Here is a 22,459-nt window from a genome sequence, read left to right on the forward strand (position 1 = left end):
TACTACAATAGTACTGATTGCTTGGCAGGAGTCCAATATTCCTATGACACACAACAAGTAGATCCAGTAAAAAATCACAAGTCTACATCGATGTGCCGGACAATGGAAGTAACCATGAAAACTGAATGAGGCTATGTTAATCCTTTAAAAGGAGCAGTGGCTTTTGATTTGTGCTAGCCAAAAAGAACTCCTGGACAGAGCTGATGAATTTCCATAGAAAGGATACACGGATGGGCTTTGTGTCAGGATCTGTTGTTAGGGCTGACACACACTATCACTTTCTGAGCATATTAATGCTGTTTCAAAGCCTTGAACCTGATAGTCTGCTTCAATCACTGACCTAGAAGAAGAAGTAGCCAGCATTTTGACAAAGTCACAACTTGAGGGAAAGAGCCAAGCTTAAAGAAATAATGAGTGGGATACATCAAACCAAGCTAAAAAGGGAAACCTAAAGAGCCTCATTATATTTTTTACTTTTTTTTCAGTTTTTCTTTCTTTCTTTTTCCCCCTCAGTGTGTGACCACTAATGATTTAAAGTCCTTAATCTAAATAATTAATATCTGGTTAAAATTAGACTCTGGTTAGGCTGATTTTTTAATATATTTCATTTGGAATATCTTTACAAATTAATTATTAGTGTTCAATATCACACCATATTGCTAAGTCTTGAATTAATGGTTTGTGAAAATGATAGTAGGGAGTCAGAGAGTGAAGGCATTCTGAGTCTTTTTTTGGGGGTCATTACCACTGGTTTTAAAAGGATAACTTCAACAAAACATCATCTCATCAGCAGTTGCAACGCTTCCTAAGATTCACCATTTTATGGTGAAGTAATTAGGTTGTCTTGACATTGGTACATTTTTTTTGTCTTTTACTTGTTTGCTTGCTCGCACAGGGGATTTAACATCTGGTATTGTGTATCTTTAAACTTACCGAAAGGAGTATAAGCAGTGAAGCACAGGATATTCAAACTGTATGCATACAATTTATACAATAAGGGTTTTAGTTTTAAGAGTTAATGCTGGTTGACATGTTCAAATTTGTTCCTCGTGCTATGGGGAAGAAGGTGGCAGCTGTGAGTGACTATTTCATTTAAACCAGTCCTTTCCTTTCCTCTTACATTTGTAAGGCCATAGCACATTCCAAACCAACTTTCATGTTCAACAGTATTTGTGCCAAGGCTACTTTTTCTTTCTCTATCCTTGAATTAAGTTCTTATTACAACCACAGCAACAACACTGAATATGACGTGTTAACGTGCTAGTTTCAATATATTCTCCAAGGTGCTTGATTTTTATTTTATTTTTTGTGGACAACAGACACACAACAAAAGATTGCTATAAAATTGCTCTTATGGTGGTACTGGTCTGTAACTGCAAGGTATTAAAAAATAATTCCAGATCCCTATTGGTTCAACATACAGTATTTCTGTACACTGTGTCAGCAGCCCCTCTCTTTCCTCTCGTAAGGACGAGGCCACACTGCCAGGCCTGCTGTACAGGTGCCTGCATGAAGTGCATGCGTGTCATGCTCAAACAGTCTCTGAGTTGACTATTCAGCAACAGCACAAACAATTTACACACACACACACACACACACACACACACACACACACACACACACACACACACACAAACTTGCCTGACTTTTGTTGAAATTTGAATAACTCTATTGTTGCTGCTTTGTTTGCGCACAACAAAGTTAATTTATAATTACTTGGAAATGGAATTGCTTTTGATGGCTGAGTGTTTTTTTTCTTTTAATCAAAGAACATTGATGTATTTTGGCTCTGTGCTGGTAGTTATTTTATAACTATTTTATAAAATGCCTGAAAAACAAAACACAGATCTAATAACAGCATTCTCAAGATATTATTACATCACATCATAAACGGAAACAGAGGAAATTCATTTTTACGTTTCACTCTCGCCTTGCGCGGCGCTGTGTACATTTCCAGTAAGGTGTGGTTAGGGGGCTGTAACCGCACTATGCAAGTTTGCCAGATTGGGTAGCGGATCTGTAGTTCGATGGAATGAGACATAAGAAACTACAAATTTGACTTGCTTCTGATGTCGCAATACATCATACTTTCATAAAATCATGCAACGTACTCTACCTTGTCTGTAGACATTGTTATTTCCAAAGCCAGTGCTGGATAAACAAATAGCGTGCGTGCAACAGGAAAAGTGCTTTGGTGTTGCTTTAATATAAGAAACTTTTAAACGGAAACCATGAAGGCAACAAAGGCGAGGTTACAGGAGGTTGCGACTTTGAGGTTCCCACCACAAAACAACTCGCTTAAAGCCTGTGTTGCAGGTTAACCACCACTGTTGATTAATGGGTACATAAAGCACTCAATCTATGTATATCATTTTTAAAAATGTCTCCAAATGGTGTTAAATGCCAGTTTTTGTTGTTTTTAGCATTAGCAGGTTTTTTGTACGCAATTCGGTGATGACGTCACTTTGGGGACTACTTGATCTGCGCTTCATTCATTTCAATGCATTTCAATGGACATTGCGGTTACACTTTCAACATAAAGTTTGTATATTTACACTTCGAATTTCGTCACAGCATTTATATCACAGCTACCCTATGATCTACCAATGGTAATAACGGTGCCTGATATCAATTTAGTATTTTTTCTGAATTTCGGGAGGTCTCGTTTTGGAGGGTATGTTTTACATTCATTCCTATGGGAAACGGTCGCGGTTACACTTTCAACATAACGTTTGTATATTTACACTTCGAATTTCGTCACACCATTAATATCACAGCTACCCTATGATCTACCAATGGTAATAACGGTGCCTGATATCAATTTAGTAATTTTTCTGAATTTCGGGAGGTCTCGTTTTGGAGGGTATGTTTTACATTCATTCCTATGGGAAACGGTCGCGGTTACACTTTCAACATAAAGTTTGTATATTTACACTTCGAATTTAGTTACAGCATTTATATGACAACGACCCTATGGTCTAACAAAGATAACAATATCTTCCGATTTTAGTTTAATGCAATTTTCTGAATTTGAGAGGCCTCGTTATGAGGCTACATTTAATGCACCTATTCAGTTCAATGTATTATGCTTATAACATTACGACACTTTTTTGTTACTGTCAGTGAACAGCACCGAATGAAAGTCAACATTTTCTTTATATCTAGTGATAGTGATTATGTCGTTAGTTCAGATAAGTAGGCTACCGGGCAAACTTAGTCAGAAGATCAGAATATGAAGCATCATGATAGCTAGCTGGGCTAACTTTTTAGTCCCACCTGTGAGCCACCCCAGTTACTTAGCTTCTAGCCGCCGCCGATTAGGCTGGTCGTGTCTTCAGCATGAATATTTTCGAAAACTACTGCTCGTGATTGATTGCCATTGACATCGTCAGGGTACGGCTTACCAAAGAGGGAGATAATATGGGCAAGTCGCAGTTTTGCAGGTGCTTGTATGGGCTGTGCCGTCCCGATGGAAACTGTGGTGGAGAGCTGCAGTAACTAGGGAAGCGAGTGCATTTTGGCCGCTGGCCGCTGGTCGAGGACCAGCATATGACATGATCTATCTAGCTATCTATCTACCTGTCTATATACATATCTAGGCTATCTATTTATCTATAATCTGCGCTATCTACTGCTGAACAATCCCTTACTCGTCTCTCTTTACTCCTCTCTCGTTACTCTCAAGGGTCTCAAGGTGGGCTTTGGTCTGTAGTCTCCCCAAGGTGACGTAATGCAATGCATTGTGGGGGAAAGGAGAATCACTTCAAACGCTGTGAAATAGTAGCTGCTTTTTCGTATTATATTCCGTTTTGTGATACCCAACAACATCAAATACAATGGATAACAGTTTAAATGTTTATTATCAACAAGCAAATTGTGCAAATTCGTTGGAAAATGAACCCTGCAACACGGCCTTTAAAGGAGAATTCCGGTGTGATATTGACCTAAAGTGTGTTGAAACATGATACCGAGTGTGAACGTATGTCTCATAGCTCACCTCGGCTTGTCCCCTGCACTCAGAAATCTGGCGCTAGTTAGCCAATGCTACCAACACAGTGTGGTTAAAACGAGACATGGAGAACTTTGAAAAAGCACTGGTAGTTTATTTACAAGACAATTTATACAGACAGTACCTTAAGGAATTTTACCGTTCGACGCCATCTTGAATTTAGTCACGATAAGTCGAGCGACGAGTACGAACGAACAGGTATGATAAGGGATCAGATTCCAAAAATAATTCAGTGGAAATGCATGGATTCAGTTGCTTCCAGTAGCAGCAACTGGAATCCATGCATTTTTACGGAATTTATTCTGAATCATACAATTGATGAAGAAATACATTCTTGTTGGCTTTGAAGGAAGTGTTCTTCAAGCAAGTCTATGACTTCCTGTATCAGAACAAACTGCTAGACCGTATGCAGTCTGGTTTCAAGAGTGGTCATTCTACTGAAATTGCTCTGTCTGTGACTGAAGCATTGAGAGTAGCTAATGTAACCTATTTACATTTACTGTTACTGTTTAACCTGTGTGGTTCAGCCCTGCACACGCCCAGACTCAAACCCGTAAACAGCAGCACCTCAAATCAGGAGTCTGCTCAGTCATCAGTATTAATTCTACTAGACTTATCTGCAGCCTTTGATACTGTAAACCATGACATTCTCTTTTCTACACTGTCTGAACAGGGCATTTCTGGGAAAGATCTTGGTTTGAATCCTACCTTAAAGGGCGTTTTTTCAGTGTGTCTTGTATCAAAGTATCATGACCTTACCACAGGTGTGCCTTAAGGATCAGTATTAGGGCACTATTTACACCACTTCCTTGGGTGAGACCATTCACTCCCATGGATTTGACTCACTGCTATGCGGACGGCTTTACCTGTCTTTACCACCTGAGGACTGTTTCCCATTAGATTTCTGCATGCCTGATATTTCAGTCTGGATGAAAGACCGACACCTTCAACTTCATCTCTCAAAAACTGAGCTTTTGGTGTTTCCAGCTAAAACAGCTATTCCCCAACAGATTAACATCCAGTTTGACTCCTCTTCACTGACCCCAGCTAGATTGGCACGTAACTTTGGCGTCATAATTGATGACCGACAATTTCTTTGAGGCTGTTGAAGAAGGATGCGCCAGCATGGTGGCATTCGCCAGGGCTGCCTTAGTGGCAGCAAAAACCTTGTCCCTGCTCTCTGAGGAACTCTTGCAGGGATTTGACAGTGAGCGGGCGTGGGAACTGTGTTACTGCCTCCACCTTTGATGGGAGAGGGACTGCACCGTCCTTAGTGACTCTGTGTCCCAGGAAGTTAACGATGGAGAGACCAAACTGGCACTTGGCGGGGTTGACTATTAGCCCGTGTTGCCCGCACGCTCAAAAAGTGTTCGGAGGTGCGCCAGGTGCTGAGACTTGGACGTGCTCGCTACGAGAATGTCATCCAAGTACACAATAAGAAAAGGTAGGTCCCGTAAAACAGAGTCCATGAGGCGTTGAAAAGATTGGGCGGCGTTTTTAAGGCCGAATGGCATGCGCAGGAATTCAAAAAGACCAAACGGCGTGATCACGGCTGTTTTGGGAATGTCCAGTGGGTGCACCGGTACCCGATGATATCGGACGAGGTCCACCTTGGAAAAAATCCCCTTACCTGCCAGGTGAGCTGAAAAATCCTGTATGTTCGGGACTGGGTATCGGTCAGGTGTCGTTGCCTCATTAAGCCGCCGGTAGTCGCCACACGGGCGCCAGCCGCCACTCGGTTTGGGGACGATGTGGAGGGGTGATGTCCACGGGCTGTCGGATCGACGGACTATACCCAGGCGTTCCATGTTTGCGAATTCAGCATTTGCAACGGCAAGCTTGGTTGTATCGAGGTGCCGAGCGCGGGCGTAGACGGGTGGACCAGTAGTGGCGAGATGGTGCTCCACACCATGCTTCACGACGGATGCAGAGAAAGTGGGCTGAGTGGCCTGTTTGGTCTTTCCCCTATTTCTAAAGACTAATAAGAAAGATATCAACATTGAACACTACACAAACAGTAATTTATTTATTTTTCGTTTAGCCGATTTATTTTTTATATTGACGTAGGAGTTGACGGATCCAATAAAAAAGGTTCCGGATCCAACGTTGGAGGTGCCGGAACATGTTCCGGCGTGTTTCGGCTCAAATTAAACCCTGAGTATAAGTATACTCTTTTGATCCCGTGAGGGAAATTTGGTCTCTGCATTTATCCCAATCCGTGAATTAGTGAAACACACTCAGCACACAGTGAACACACAGTGAGGTGAAGCACACACTAATCCCGGTGCAGTGAGCTGCCTGCAACAACAACAGCGGCGCTCGGGGAGCAGTGAGGGGTTGGGTACCTTGCTCAAGGGCACCTCAGCCGTGCCTCAGGTGTGCAAGACATAAGGACACACAGGAGAATAGCTTGCCCTGTGCTAATGCTAATCATTTATGAGTCACCACCAGTGTATCCTTTTAAAAGAACAACCAAAAGAATTATAACCAGAGTTATAAACCATGTCTCAATTTTTTTCAGATGTCACCTATTTACCTATTTCCAAGTTTCTAGTCCTACACAATGCTATTCAACAGGAAGTGCTCATTGATTGATTTGTTGCTAGACTGCATCTTAAGTCACATACCTCTTCACTCTCACTGCCAATAAAGTCATCTTCGGGTCGCGCTTCTTTGCGCATGCCTCCGTCATCTTCACCTAGAGCGGTCGGGTCAAAGGTCATGTCCTGGACGCTGTTACTAAGGCCCTGCCCCCGCCTGGCTGAGTGTGGCCGCGAAGAGAAAGTAAACACCTCCTCTTCCTCCTCCTCTTCCAAGACGAGCAGTGGTTCCTCTTTGTCACTCACGTCACTGTCACCCCGCTGCCCTGGAGCCAGGGGGGCGGAGAGAGGCGCCAGCGCCTCACAGGGGACAGACAGCGGGTCGGGCTCATCATCGAGCTGGCCAGCTTCCTGGTCAGAGCCATCCAGACAGCCGTCCTCTAAAGAGCAAAGCGATGTCACCTCATCTGTGGGACCGAAATGAGAAAGAGGACTGTGAGTATTTATGTTCTTGACACAACAAGACAAAGACACACTGCCTGTCTCTATTGATCACTACAGTGACTGTGTAGCCAACACCTTAGGGGATAACTCTAGAGCAATCCTATACAGCTAACAGTAAACCAAGTAACAGACACATATGAACCAAGGCTATCATTCCTGACTGTTCTGTATTCATGCATTGCATTTAATGGAAATTTAGGCAGCTAACACACAATGTGTAGAAGAATGTCATAAATTGATAATGAGACAATTAATACAATTACATCAAATAATGAAGGCAGAGGAAAACACATAAAAAATCCCTGCAAAACCATGAAAAAACTAACTAGCCAACACTGAATAATAGTTACATCCCAGACCACGTTCATTCTACAACTGAAGCATAGCAATCTGGCTCAAATACGCAAATATAGCTACAATCTCACTGAACTAGTCAAAAACATGTTCCTCTATGATCTTATGTTCCTCTATTTATTATTGTAAACGTCCCCCCACACTGCTCCGAAATAACTTCAAAAATAACCACAAACACAAACACCGCTCTAGCCAATAAGAATGACAATGGCCACTCTACCTAGGTGGATACAGCACACAAAAGCCTGCAGAACTCCTTCTCTGAGAGGCCATCATTGACTTGGCAACACGGCACAGACCAATGGCAGTGATGGGATTAGCTAAATGCAGTGCATAAGATAATGCAACTCGTGTCACAAGAAAAAACATCTGCTTCCTCATCTCTGGCTTCATGACCACATGTAAAAAATGCAGGATAATCAATCCAAGGTAACGTAATTGCACAACAATGAGTGTTTCAAAAAACACATAAGCAAAAGTGAAAAACTGGAGAGGAACATATTTTATATTGCTACAGTCTGTGTGAGTGTCTGTGTGTGTGTGTATGTATGTGATTGGGGGTGGATGGGGAAGGATATAATTCGGCAGTTTGGTGTTCCTGTACAGCTCTCCCATCCGCACACAAATAACATCATTATGAGAGCGGGTGCGATGCGGCAGCTGAATCACAATGGGAGCGTCGTGTGGATGTATGCGACTTTGGGGTCAGTGTGTCCTCGCGCTAAAGAACAAAAATACCCTGGAACCGAACCAGAGCCTCACCAGAGACCAGGGAGCCGATAACTATGGCTCAGTCACAGCCACAGCCAGCAGAGCTCCGTGTCACTATGCACAGCCCAACGATGGGCTTTTTCTGCTGAAAAATACACAGCATCGCAGGGAGACGCAGGAGTCCCTCCAACATCTTTCAAGTATTTTCATAATATGATAGATATATAAACTCTGGGACAAAAAGATGAACTTTTGAAAAAAAGAAATCAAATAAAACAGCACTTTAGTCATTTGTTTCATTTCACACAATGTTAGCCGCAGCCAGCCATTTGAGAGCTCCTCGGATTGATAAGGCATTCAACGCACGTCTTTTTTTTCTGCTTCTTTCTTTCTTTCTTTCTTTTTTTTAAACGTCATGCCATAATCACCATTCCTAATTACTCACAGCGTGCGTGAACCCCTCCCTCTACCCCAACCCTGGAGACTTCCCTATGACCTACACAGTATACTTAATGTCCCATTACTGCTAATGAACTTCCCTCTTTCGGCAGACGGCACGAGGAATCTTTCATTGCCTCCTGGAATGGAGGGTGAACTTAATGTGCTTTCTGATTCATTCTCGAGAGGCTGGTTGGGAGGAGGGGGTCTGGAGGAAAGGCTGGGGGGGGGGGGGTGGGGGGGGGGCTTAAACACAGGGGGCGCTTACAATGTCCAGCAATTACACCCATATTACAGCAGTGCTGCTACAGTGCCTACATTTACAGCCAGGCAGCTTTACAGCAGTCTGCTGCTCCTCATCCATATGCATCATGTCTCAGCTTATCCAATTTAGTGCTCGGCTCAGTTCGCAGATTTTAATATAGAGAACGGAGGCCAAAAATTAACCTGTTTTTTGACCCTACTGTACCTGCATGACCTGACTGATTTTTGCGAGATTATTATTCACAAGCAATACATAATTTTATTGACCTCCTTAAATGTCAAAATATCATTTGCTAAATCTGTCACAAATATTCTCACAGCTGTGCATTCTCACAGCTGTGCAAATATTCTCTTCAGTGCACATCATGACACCTGCTGACATGATGCATTTTTTTCAGAGTATAGTCCCTGAACTCAACAGCAAGCCAATGTTCAAGAAACACCTTCTCAGTCTCTGCCATTCAGTGACTAGACCACCCATTTCTGTTGCTGCTGTAACCAGTCTGTGGTAGATAGATGTCACAAATTCTAATTTCAGTATGTAAACATCTTAAATAGAAGGTGGTGCTGGTAGTGGTTAGGGATCTGGACTTTTGTTCAATCAATCAATTTATTATTCATAGTGTATTATCACTATTTATTATACGGCTCTTCACAATGCAAGTAGAACGATCTGTTGACTTGATTGGGATTTCCCAAAGTTCTACCTCCAAATAATGACCGCTGTCAATGGCAACAGATTTTCATTCAAAAGTGAAGGCAGACGGTTGATCAGCTGTGTTCTATAGAACGTTTGATTCAAGTTCAGCGTGTGTTCCGAACTATTTGTTTCTCAGCAAAAGGCACAACGAAACGGTAACAAATAAATGTAAAGAGTTTATAATGTAGCTGTATAATAAGCGGGAAAATGTATAGAACACCAGTCATTATTGGGAAAATAAGTCCCTTCAGGGCGAAGCAAGACCCCTCCGCTGGCGTGTCGTCCTGTCGGGACTTATTTTTTCCCAATAATGACCGGCGTTCTATACATTATCCCTTACACAACATGGTCTCAAAACACATTAGGCTACACACTCTTGGCCCATTTTTTTTCCCTTAACTTTACTTCTTTCCTACCTTCTGAAGCGTCTGCTCTGTTGTGGCCGATGGCAGGCTGGACAGGATGAAGAGTAGGGGCCTGTTCAACCTCATCCCATTTCTGAGGTACAATTCCTCTTTCTACAACAAAACAAAGGTATAACAAATCAAGAGAAAATGCACCACGACAGGCTATTTATTTGGAGCAACTCTGTATGCAAGGTAGAATAGCAGCAAAATAATAATAACTGTGTTTCCCTGCTCAAAGCTAAATGTTGATGAGAGGGAACACTTTTCAAAAGAGCTTTATAATAACAACATTCAACGTTGATCAAGCCCTTTCCAAATTAGACATGGAGTGCCTCTTGTACGGCCTACATTAATGCATGTTAAACAGAGAACACATTTGAAATGCTAAAACCGGACATCTGAGAAAGTGAAAAATACAGCATGCACATTAGGGATCCGGTATGTAACCTGTTAAGATGGGCCTTTCCCTCCCAGCACTGTGCATCTGAGGCCTCCTGGTTTGAGTTTGTTCAGATGCTGGCCTGTCTGGAGGCGGACGAGGCTGCAACTTCCAAGATCTGCCTGTATCCATGGAAACATACTGTAAGTGATCGTTGCACTACATCTCTTCAAAGCACCAAATGGGTAAAAACAGAGTGGGTTTTTGAGCCTGTGGTAAAGAAAAAAGTTTTTTTAAATGTTCACTCACACTACAAAGTTTCTGTGCTACAAAATCATTTATCCAGTAGCACTAACTAGAGGGTAGATTCTAGTTTTTGGCAAACTGAAAATTATGGAAGTAGAGGAACACACATAAATCTCAGCTCTGCTCAGTTCAGTGCAGGCAACAGGAGCTGGCGAAGACTAACAAAATCAATTCAATGCAACTTTCTGATCTGGTTTCAGATGCAACTTTCTGAGCTACTCAATGCAACACATAGGGAATCTTCTGTTCCAATCAATATCATCTAAGCCAGTATTCTACAGCAAAAACTGACCCCGCAAGATACCAGCTAGTCACCTGACGTTCACCAAACGCTATGACATTATTTGGTCAGCATTGATATAGCTGCAGGGTCCTCCTCGGAGGGTACCTGAGAGCCTGTTGTGGTGCGTACCTTTGTCCTCTTGTCCTTGCCTGCTGGGTGCTGGGTTGTTTTTCTTCCCAATGGGTGGGGGTGGACGTGCAACTCTGGAGCCAAAGGCCACATGGGAAGAGTCGTGGCTCTTGGTACTGCGTGCACTAGCCGGGGGGCCTGTCTGCTCTGTAGTGATGGTCAGACAGGAACATGCATAAGCACTGTCTTTCTGTTTTCCAACATCAGTGTTGACTCTTTCCCCAAACACTTATGCTGCACAGTTTTGATCATTATCAATCTAGCTCTCACAAGCCCAATGCCAGCAAAACTAACTTCAGCTGTGTCATTGTTATTGATACATTTTGAAAATCCTATCCACACTTTTTTGCTCTTTTTGTGAAAAAAATGCATTCCTCTTTATTTGTCAATTCAAATATGATGCTCTGAAAACGTTATAGTTTCATATAATTTCCTGATTATCAACAACTGAGCACAATGTCAACTGACACAGCTGTTTCTCTTCAATCCCTCGTCTGACTGTACGTACTCTCACCATCCGCTGAGAGGGCTGAGATAACACTGCACACAGGCCTAAATAAACAGATGCTCGTAAGAAATACAACTGACAATGAAAGCAGAATTACAAAAGAAATGAATGGGCTCATATCTTTTCTCTAGAAGAGAGCTTAAGGGTGTGTGAGGTTACTGTGTGCTGTCTCTGTTGGCAGGCTCTCAATCAGAAGAACACCAGGAAAATTAAAAGTTCACTAACAGACAAGCAGCGTGTTCAAAGACGCTTTCTTTCTAGGGTAGATCAAAGAAAACAAACAACCCAAAGAGTGCTAGGAGCTACAAAGACTAGCATACAAGGTCAGAGTAAACTAAACACACACTGCTACACCGAAAATACAAAGCAATGTTTCATAAAGGACTTCTAACTCCCACAAAGCACAAATGTTGCCAGTTGAAAAATCACTTCATCTTCACTGTAAAAAAGGAAAAGTCAGGGCTGTCCAATTTATGAAACTATATTATGTTACAATTAAACAGTCTCGTTTTGAATGAAACACAAAAATAGTCATTTTAATTGAGTAATCCATTTTTCTAATTGGATCACATAAGGTAAGGAAGAAAGGAAAAGATGGTTTGTCACAGTTACTAAACCACAAAACATGAAATTAAATAAGCTCATGTTTTTCTCTCAAACACAATGTTATTATGTTGAACTGATACATAGTCACACCAATGAATTTATCCAACAGAATCGTGTAAGATCAATGTGAAGCATCTAAGTACTGAACCAGTAAGGCAAATGAACACATAGAATGCCTTGGTGTCCCCATTTCATTGTGTTCCCATGAGTCTTTGCAAGAACACTGAGATAATCACACAGCTAACAGTGTTGACCAGTGTTGGAGTTTTCTTAAAGAGGATTATGCCTAGAGACAAGTACAATTTGGAGCTGAGTTGTATCTTGTTATGCTTTGAGATGAATCATGCTTTGTTCCCACCATGAGTGTGTTAGGCAATGAGGATGCACAAAGTATCAGTGGTGTCATGACACATTTTCATTTTAAAACTTCATCTTGAAGTCTTAAATACCAAAGTTATCTTCCCTTAAAGCTGCAGTTGGCAAGTTTGATAGATTTAGGGGACTTAGGGACCGTTCATTATTTATAAACGGGGCCACCGGAGGAAAATAGGGGAGGGTCATGTCTTTTTATTCTTTGTTGAGGGGAGGGTCGCCTAACTTTTTTTTGTCTAGGAGGGGGGGTCACCCATCTTTTGTATTAATGAAAACAGCAAAAAACCAAAGTGGCTTGTTTGATTGTTGATTTCTGTCGCCAGATAACGTTCTCTTGTTCCATATCTTTGTCAACATTGAACAATGAAAATAAGGGAGATTTCACGGGTTTCTCACGCAAAATACGGAAAATGTCAACATTCGTCCCCATTAACGTTGGAAGGGTTGGAGCAACAAAGTAGCCTACTTTATTCACGCCTAACAGCCTATATCCATTTGGTCAACTTCATCCAGCCCTAAAAAAGCTAAATTTAACTTTGGTTTACTTGTAGTTTACCGTGTAGCCTAACTTTAAACAGTGTGCATGCTTAACATAAAGCATATTTGTGCTTCATCCACACATCCAGCTCCTAACGTTTTGACAAGCATTTCTACCAATTGACCTTGTTCCTGCCCATCTCTAGCTTTGCTGTCTCGACTCCATCCTTTCTGTTTTTGTTGTTTGCAAAAAAAAAATATAGTATTTATTGGTAACCAGCAACAAGTGCAATTTGTTCTTCGCTAGCAGTGCGTAATTCTGCTTCATAAAGTTGAACAAATACATTTGGTCATAAATAGCCAGTTTATGGTCTACAGTGTAGAGTTGGTAAGTTATGTAGGCCAACTTGGAGTTAATATACAGGGGGAATTCTTTGTCTACTCGTGGCTGAGTAGCCTGGCAGGTGCGCACGTAGACATAGCCTACGGCCGAACACTGCAAGCGCCAAATCGTGCTCCCACGACAACCACGTCGTTAACTTAAATAGGCCTAGGTTAACGTCACTCTGAGTTCGCATTCAAGCAAGCAAAAAAAAATGATTTGAATACATCTGTTTCACTGGAAGGGCAAGGGGTACAACAGGACAACACAGAGACAGGCCAGAATGCAGGACTAATAGAGTATTACAATGGGATATTCTACGGGAAAATATTAAAACGGCAAGACAGCGGGGACAAGTTAAAATTATAAACCCGGAAAAAGTTGTAAGTCCTTGTCGGTCCCTGTGATTATTTGTGAAATTGTGCAAACGGCCTTTTCAATTCATTTGAGAAGGAGTGTAGCAAGCTCCCACATTGACGCTCGTCTGAGAAATTGAGTTTTGGATAATGTTCAGCTTCGGTAGCTTACAATGACTGAGGAAGCCTAGAGACGAGTCCATAGCAACAAGTTCATGTGTTGAATTTGTTATTACCCAGTGTGCTTTGTTGAATGGTCTCAATGTTTTATTGTTTTATTTCATGTAAATACTTAGAGGAGTAACTTCAAGTAGGCTAATGCAGTTGCAGGAAGTGTGCATTTAGTTTCCATGCTTATTGTGTTTCCACAACAATGTTAGTGAGTAAATCTACTGAAATGGCCACCATCTTGGTGAAGTGTGATGTGTAAGATCAGAAAGCAGAGGTTGATTTAAAAACGGTAGTTCAGGTCAATGTGTTTTCATAGCGTCTAAGAGCGTGGGCGGAAGGTATCGACAATTGGTCGGGGAGGGTCATGTCTTTTTAGAAGATGTTGCTGGAGGGTGGTTAAAATTTTTCTTACAGGCAGGGGAGGATCATGCAACTTTTGATTGAAGCTCTCAAGCCCCTCCCCCACTACCATCGAGCACCCTCTCATCGAGTTTGTGCTCGTCAGTGCGCACCAGACTGCACCAGACTGAGATTGACACTCAGATCTCACACAGCCCTGCTCTGATTGGACCAGAAGAACCGGGAGCTGTGGAATTTTGCAAAACAAATAACAGGCTCTAGGTGGAGGTAGAAGTGCAGGTTTTTTCTAAAACCGGCTGATTTATGTTGTTCTGTCGGAGCATAGTGTCGGTTTCAGTGAATATGATCAAAAAAATCTTGCTAACTGCAGCTTTAACATTGATGTTGCAATACTAAGTACATCTGAATGCCTACTCTTAGTACATGCCACCTGTATAGCACAATCATGTTGACATTACATTCATATTTCATGTACTGTAGGCCTAAGCCTAATCAATTTTATTGGAATTACTTGATCAAATTGTGTTATCACAGCATGAATCAATTTTGTAAACCGAAAGAAATGCTGGACTAATTCTAGACATTTAATTCATGTGCAACAGATGTACATGATAAAATCAAGTAAATCCAGTGATTTTTTTCCCCCAGTGTTGATGATTTAGCAGAGTGTAGCAGAATGATTAATTCAGAGTATTTTTCACACTGGTTTAGTGATGACAGAATGAAACGGAACTCACTCTCTCCCGTCACGTCAATGTGGGAGTGGTTCCTGTGTATATAGGAAGTGCGCACAGTCACACACATTCAAAATGAGAGTCAGAGACACAAGACGCAGAGAGCATTGGAGCGAGCCTGAAGGAGCTTGTTTATAGTAGTTGTTGTTTTGCAAGTTCACAACATTTCTTTTGACTCGTTTAAACCTTAGGCCTATGTTTCGAGACATTTCAGCAGCGTACCTGCCACACAAGATTCGCATTTTGCGGTCTGGGAGACGTTTTCCCGGCTTCACCTGCAAGTCCAAGCGGAATAACTTGTTTGTTTGGTGCATATTTTCCATGTAACTCACAGTCTGTCTTCACACTTCGGGAACCCCTCTGTACACCACGTTTATCCCTCATTTCCTTCTTTCTTGCAGAGTAGCCTAAGGAATAAAATAAAGGCCTTGCGCTGTGGCTTTTTATAGAGACTCAGTGGAGACTGAGGGTCATCTAGGCACTAGCAAAGATTCTAGAGCGAATGTGATTTCTGGCGCCATATAATGTTCTCTTTCATTCCATAGCTGTCAACATTGAACATTCAAAATAAGGGAGATTATCCGGGTTTCTCACCCAGAATACGAGAAAATGTCAACATATGTCCCCATTAACGTTGGAAGGGTTGCAGTAGTAGCAACAAAGTAGCCTACTTTATTCACGCCTAACAGCCTATATTCATTTGGTCAAAATTATACAGCCCTAAAAAGGCTAAATTTACCTTTGGTTTACTTTCACGTTTTTTACGTTTACCGTGTAACTTTAAACAGTGTGCATGCTTAACATTAGTAAAGCATAATTGTGCTTCACTCATCCACACATCCAGCTCCGTTTTGACAAGCATATGTACCAATTGACCTTGTTCCTGCCCATTTCTAGCTTTGCTGTCTCCATTCTTTCTGGTTTTGTTGTTTGCAAAAATATATAGTATTTATTGGTAACCAGCAACAAGTGCAATTTGTTAATCGCTGTCATTCTCTCTCCTGCATAAACAAAAATGTGTTACGTTCCAAGTAGCCTAGTGCGTAATTCTGCTTCATAAATTTGAACAAATACATTTGGTTATTTCACAGAAAAATATAAATGGCCAGTTTATGGTCTACAGTGCAGAGTTGGTAAATTATGGTAGGCCAACTTGGAGTGAATATACAAAAAGGGGAAATTCTCTACTCGTAGCTGAGTAGCCTGATGGTAGGCAGGTGCGCACGTAGACATACCGCCAAACACTATGCAAGCGCCAATGAATCGTGCTCTCACGACAACCACGCCATTAACTTAAATAGGTTAACTTAAATAGGTTAACTTAAGACATCGAGAATAGGTAGGGAAGGGTCATGTCTTTTTTGAAAATTCTGTTCGAGGGTCATTGAAAAATTTCTTGCAGGCAAGGGAGGGTCATGCAAATTTTGACTGAAGCACTCAAAATCCCTCCGGTGGCCCCTTAAATAAATAACGAACAGTCCCTTAACATCTTAAAACACCACCTCACCTCCTATCCTGGGACACTTTGATCTGACCTTTTTTTTGTTTACATTGATACCAGTGATGTAGGGCTGGGTGCAGTGCTAGCCCAGAAGAAGGGAGTTGGCCATGAGGAAGTTTGCTTTTGCGAGTCAAACCTGAAATAAAGCAGAACGGAACTACACAGCAACTGAAAAAGAATGTCTGGCAGTCATCTGAGCATTAGAAAAATGGCAGCACTACTTAGAACCCAAATTGTTCACTGTGGTGACTGACCACGCCTCTCTGCAGTAGGTGTTAAATAGCACTAAAATGTCAAGCCGTCTTCTGAAGTGGGCACTTCGCCTTCAGAAATTTCACTTCGTCATTGAGTACAGGAAAGGAAAACTCAATGTTGCTCCTGACTCTCCTTCTAGGAGTCCTGTTGGACCTTCCTGTATCGATGACAACAAATCAGAAAGAGTTAGAAGACTTTCCATGTTCAAGTACCACCTTATGGGAGGAACAACACAAAGATCCAGAGATACAGAAAGTCATCAAAGACTTAGCTGAGGGATGCAAAGCTTCAAAGGGAAAGTATGCCATGATCGAAGATATGATCTACAGTAAAATTCATCTGTCAGATAACAAATATCATTATCGACTGTGGATGCCAAAGAAACTCATACCTTCCATTTTGCAACTTTACCACGACTCCCCTTTGTATGGCCATAAGGGTATGTTTAAAACTTATAAACGACTCCATGATGTGGCCTTTTGGCCAAAAATGTGGGATGCCGTAAGAAGTTATGTCTGAGCCTGCGTAGTATGTCCGACTTGCAAAGGAGAAAACAAGAAACCTAATGGCAAACTCCAACAGACCATTATATCCAAATTCCATCATTTGGATATACAATATTTGGATATAAGATATGAAATGTTGGGAGTTGACATCATGGGGCCTCTACCATGTAGTCCATAAAAGAAATTAATACTTGCTCGTCTTTGTCGTCTGTGTTGATTACTATACACGCTGGGTAGAGCTATTCCCTATGCATACAGCATCTTCACCAGTCATTGCTTGCTTGTTCCACAAGGAAATTCTCAGTCACTGTGGAGTTCCATATTTCCTCCTGTCAGATAGAGGTTCTCAATTTGTGTCCAACGTACTTAGAGAATACCTAAGTCCGTTTGTCAGACCTGGACAGTAACCCCCAAACTGACCACAGCTTACCATCCACAAACAAACTTAAAGGAAAGGGTAAACCGGAACTTGAAGTGCATGATTTCATCCTTTCGTCGTGGATTAATTACCTGAATCAATACTTACCTGAATTTCGATTCGCCCTAAATTCTGCACCTGGGACGAAAGCTTCGGGGTCCTATGGATAAACTACTGTACTTAAGGGTCAAAGTCCCCTGACACCTCTGGTTATGATGTTTTGCAACTATTAGGGAATTCTAGTCAAGCAGCCGGCGTTACACGTCTAGGGGAAATTACTACGTTCCTCAGACCTTAAACCCCCTTATCTGAATGTGTGCAGACTGCAGAGGACGTGTCAGTCAGTATGTTTGAGCTAGCAGACGAATGAGAAGCCAGGGGGCGGCCAGCGTACCGTCCCGACGGGCCACCTCACTCCAGTCTCTCCAATAAACCAAACAGAATACTGAAAAGGTGCAAAGTTCACGTGCCGCCCGGCAAAGCAGCCTGGAGGTTCACTGCATCGGCCCAGCAGCTGAGCTACTCGGTTCTTCGAGCCTCTCTCGATTGACTGCCATTAAGCAGGTCTTATAGTCAATCACCAATAAGACTGAAAGTAGCTGGCGCCCCTTGTGGATGGGGGATGTGTGTGTGTGTGACATTGTGCTGTCTGCTCTCATGCAGTTCTGAGGAACGGCCAATACATAACACAACACATCAAAGATCTGCAAAATAAAGCACACATCAGCAGTAAGAAAGCAAAGGCAAGACAGCTTAGAAACTATAACAAAAACAGAAAAGATGAAACTTTCTTGCCAAAAGATAGGGTGTGGGAGCGCAACCATCCTCAATCTTGCAAAGCAAAACACTTTTCTGTAAAGCTGGCCCCGAAGTGGAAAGGACCCTACCGAGTCTTACGGCAGTTAGGCCCGGTTAATTGTGAAAAGATGTAACTTACTTGCCAAAAGATAGGGTGTGGACACTGGAGAAGATCTGTGCAATATACATGTAAACAACCTCAAACCTTGCTTCCCTACTGCGGATGAGGTCGACAAACAAGAAAAGCAAACCTTGTATGAGACTCCGAAGAGGAGGATTTTTACGGTTTTAGCTCATTTTCATTTTTAGCATCATTTTCTGCCCTTCACCAACCATGGGTTGTCTTTCCATGGAAGGGGGAGTGTAGCAGAATGATTAATTCAGAGTATTTTTCACACTGGTTTAGTAATGTCAGAATGAAACAGAACTCACTCTTTCCCGTCACGTCAATGTGGGAGTGGTTCCTGTGTATATAGGAAGTGCGCACACATTCAAAATGAGAGAGAGACAGATTCGAGAGACGCAAGACGCAAAGAGCATTGGAGCGAGCCTGAATGAGCGGATTTTTGTTTATAATAGTTGTTGTTTTGCGAGTTCACAAAGTTTCTTTTGACTCGTTTAAGCCTTATATGTTTAGAGACATTTCAGTAGCGTGCCTGCCACACAAGATTCGTATTTCGTGGTAGGATACGCAAAAATGTTAAGAGGAATGACCATTCTACAGAATATCCACACTGATTCTCATGGAGTAGGTTACTTGAAACGTTAAGAGGAATTATCATTCTACAGAATATCCACACTAGTTCTTATGGATTAGGATATCCAAAAGCCAAGCGGAATTGTTGTTCTGTTGAAAACCTTCATAGGACCTGGCCAGAATATCTTGGAAAACAGCTGTGAGTTACAGACAAAACCGCACCATGCTCGTCCTTTCAACATCTTTAAACTGCTCACGCCAAACTCCAGTCTCACACACTATACGTAGGCTACACTGCACAACACACCACAGGCTCACACAAAGCCAACAAACATTTGTTTTTGTTTTGTTATATTTCGTGTTTTTGATGAATTTCAGAGTTCAATTGAAACATGCTTATGCTGCAAACAAGATTAAAAGGGGAAGCAGTTAACTACAATGTGATGTTTATTTTGTTATAATTCAGTAAACGAGTGCTACTGTGAACTCTTAAAAACGAACACTTGAGTCTTCCTCATTATTTTTTCTTTATTTTATTTAAAATAGCTGACGGTGGTTTTCTTTGTGGTAGGAAAATACGCCTGCCTGGCGCCTGAACATTGCACTACTTGGGGTTGCCACCATTACATGAGACTAAAGAAAAAGAAAAGTTAACTTTACACACAAAGCAGTATTTGGAATCACATCAACATTAGTTAGTTGTTGAAATGGAAAACTCTACATATGCTAGTAGAATTGGTAATTTCTTCACAAACTCTCACAGGAACTATCTGTTCCATTTTAACATGAGAACACTGGAGCTGCTTTCTGTTATTCTTACAAGAGAAAAACTCATTTCCAGCCCAATTTTGCTTCCTATTTTAACACAAAGTCCAATCCCAACAAAATTGCTCACTGATGAGTGGGTGAAGGTAAAACAGAGCAACATCAGCCTGGTTTATAATTTTCTGTCTGATTTACCAGAATCTGTTTTCCAAGAGCCAGCTCTAACGTCAGACGCAGGCGCGGTTTTCATGCTGATGACTTGGGTGATGTGCTGAACCTCAACTGGAAACTGGCAAGCCCTGGGTATTTCATCCAGTCTGCCATGTCTATAGATGTAGAGATCTGGGAGACATACAATGAAAATAATGATTAATTATACTAATAACTAATAATGAGTTTATTTTGCAGGACAAAACAGATGTACAATATAAAATAGAGCATGAAAGGAAGCACCAGTGTGGTATGAGAAGTTCAGGCAAGACATTTTCATGTTTAAAAAGTTAGCTTTCTCCAGAGACTCAGTGGTGGTTACATAACAAAAACATAAATCCAGACAGACAGCAGTGATGAAGCTATTGTGAGTTACTGACATAGCAGTTTAGGAATGTTCATGATCTTTAGTAAGCCATCAGTTATAATGAAAATGCAAATACCCAAACTTCATTGGCAGTTCAAAGAGATAGCTAAATAGACCTGCGGTTTACACTAGTTCACAAGAAACTCAAAACCACGCTTAATTTTGATGCACTGATAGAAAGAGGGATATCAATCCCAATGGCATGTGATGGTGTCTCATTTTAGTGTTTTCAAAAGTACTCGCTGCTCTTCACTGTGGACATGATGGTCTTTTATTTGTTAATATGAAGGGTATGGACAGACTGTACTGTAGGTGAGAATGTGTTCACGATAGAATTTAGTTAATACAATGATGTTATTACACTAACAACACGTAAATTACTAGAAAATCCCAAATGTCCTTCATTTAATTAGTCTGGTTGTGTACCTTCAGGGGAGTACCACTGATTTCACCAATTTCACAAAGTCACTTATTCAGAAAGAAAAACAGGCACTGAGACACCGGGGTTTTTCCATGAAAACACACTCCAGAGATATTCTCATGATACATTCCATTCATCATCTAGTCAAATTCTTCCAGACCATGCATCCCACCTCTGTCCGAGTCCGCAGGCTCAGCTTTCATGGTGAAGATCCGCCTGACCTTGCATGAGGCTGATATGCTAATGGAATCCAAATGCATAAACACCGCTCCCTTGAACATCTCTTGGGTGAACGAACCCACATCTATGCACATGTTACACCACTGTAAAACAAGGAACCCCAACAATGGCATTGAGGAGGTAATGGAAATGACACACTTTTTTGTTACAGGAAAATGTCCATATGTCAACACAACAGTCAGTATAAAAGACAGTGTTGCAGAGTAGAACATAATACAGTCGTGGCTGAAATTGTTGGTAAAAAAAAAAATCAAAAATCAAAAACCCTTTTCTCAATGGTCAATGGGATTCTGGGGCCTCATTATAGAAAAATATCTTAACTGCTTGTCCTATAACTTAAGTTTCAAAGATTGGAAAAGTCCTACTGTATCTTCCTATTACAGAAGCAGTTCTTAAACTCAAGGCTGTGTCCTATCTTATGTCAGACCTCCTATCTTATCTTAAGAAATCCTAACTGTAACTGTCAGTTAGATTTTTAAATCGGCAATCGTCCTGTCATGCCTGTTTCTATGATTAGAATGTATACCTGACTGCCTGTATCTATGATAAGAATGTCAGGTTGCAAAGATGGTGTTCTTCACAGTTGGTTGCTCAAGATGGGAACCATAAAGCGGGGATCACATCAGCCAGCGGCAACCGGCAGCGGCAAACGTAACGCAACGCTCAGACCATAATAACTTTTATATTGTTCCTAAGCAACACAAACAGTTTGTCAATTGAATACGCTCGCGTTGCGCTTTGAAAGTTGAACCAAGTTCAACGCTCAGCTTGTTCAATGCTAGCATTACGCCAGCGTTGCCACCGTTCCGTTGCCAAACCATAGAGAACAATTAGGAAACCTGCCGCTTGCTAATGTGATCCCCGCCTAATATCAGAGAGAAATAGGTTAGGCCTATATTCATGTAGGAAACAAGAGAGTGTGTTAATATTGATTAATTTAATGTGCAGGATAAAATGATGAAAAACAAAAACATATTAGCCTAATATTCTGTTATAATGATTACTATTTATTTGTTATAAATGTTAAAAATGTTTTAAAACACATAGCTTATACATTGTATATTGCTTGTCAAAGTTTTCACTTAATTAACTATTTTAGTGAAATATGCTTTGTGTCCCTAACAGTCGCGTTCCTCATCTTGTCATGCAACAGCCCAACAAGACTGTTGCAGTCAGTTTTGGCAGTTATTTTGAATTTAGGACTTAGGAAGTTAGGATTCCTACTGTAAGTTAGGAAATTCTTGATGGATGGTTAGGATGGTTCTGTAATGGCCAAATTCCTATCTTAAGT

At 41.4% G+C, this 22,459-nt stretch overlaps 1 protein-coding gene across 1 annotated transcript in view; it reads right to left on the minus strand.

Annotated features, from left to right (window-relative positions):
- The window catches only part of cfap20dc (CFAP20 domain containing), a 49,294-nt gene that overhangs the window by 20,979 nt on the left and 5,856 nt on the right, over positions 1-22,459 (minus strand). The window contains exons 6-12 of the mRNA XM_076268652.1: positions 21,534-21,542; positions 21,101-21,251; positions 20,126-20,272; positions 11,025-11,171; positions 10,375-10,488; positions 9,937-10,038; positions 6,637-7,016 (exon numbers count right to left, since the gene is read on the minus strand). Of these exons, the coding sequence (XP_076124767.1) occupies positions 6,637-7,016; positions 9,937-10,038; positions 10,375-10,488; positions 11,025-11,171; positions 20,126-20,272; positions 21,101-21,251; positions 21,534-21,542 (1,050 nt within the window). The remainder of the gene's footprint in view (positions 1-6,636; positions 7,017-9,936; positions 10,039-10,374; positions 10,489-11,024; positions 11,172-20,125; positions 20,273-21,100; positions 21,252-21,533; positions 21,543-22,459) is intronic.

This window comes from Alosa pseudoharengus, unplaced genomic scaffold, assembly GCF_046254945.1.
Source record: "Alosa pseudoharengus isolate Yale_2024_CS ecotype anadromous, Long Island Sound unplaced genomic scaffold, YU_APseudo_1.1 YU_APseudo_1.1_scf_5, whole genome shotgun sequence".
Classification (NCBI taxonomy): Eukaryota; Metazoa; Chordata; class Actinopteri; order Clupeiformes; family Clupeidae; genus Alosa; species Alosa pseudoharengus.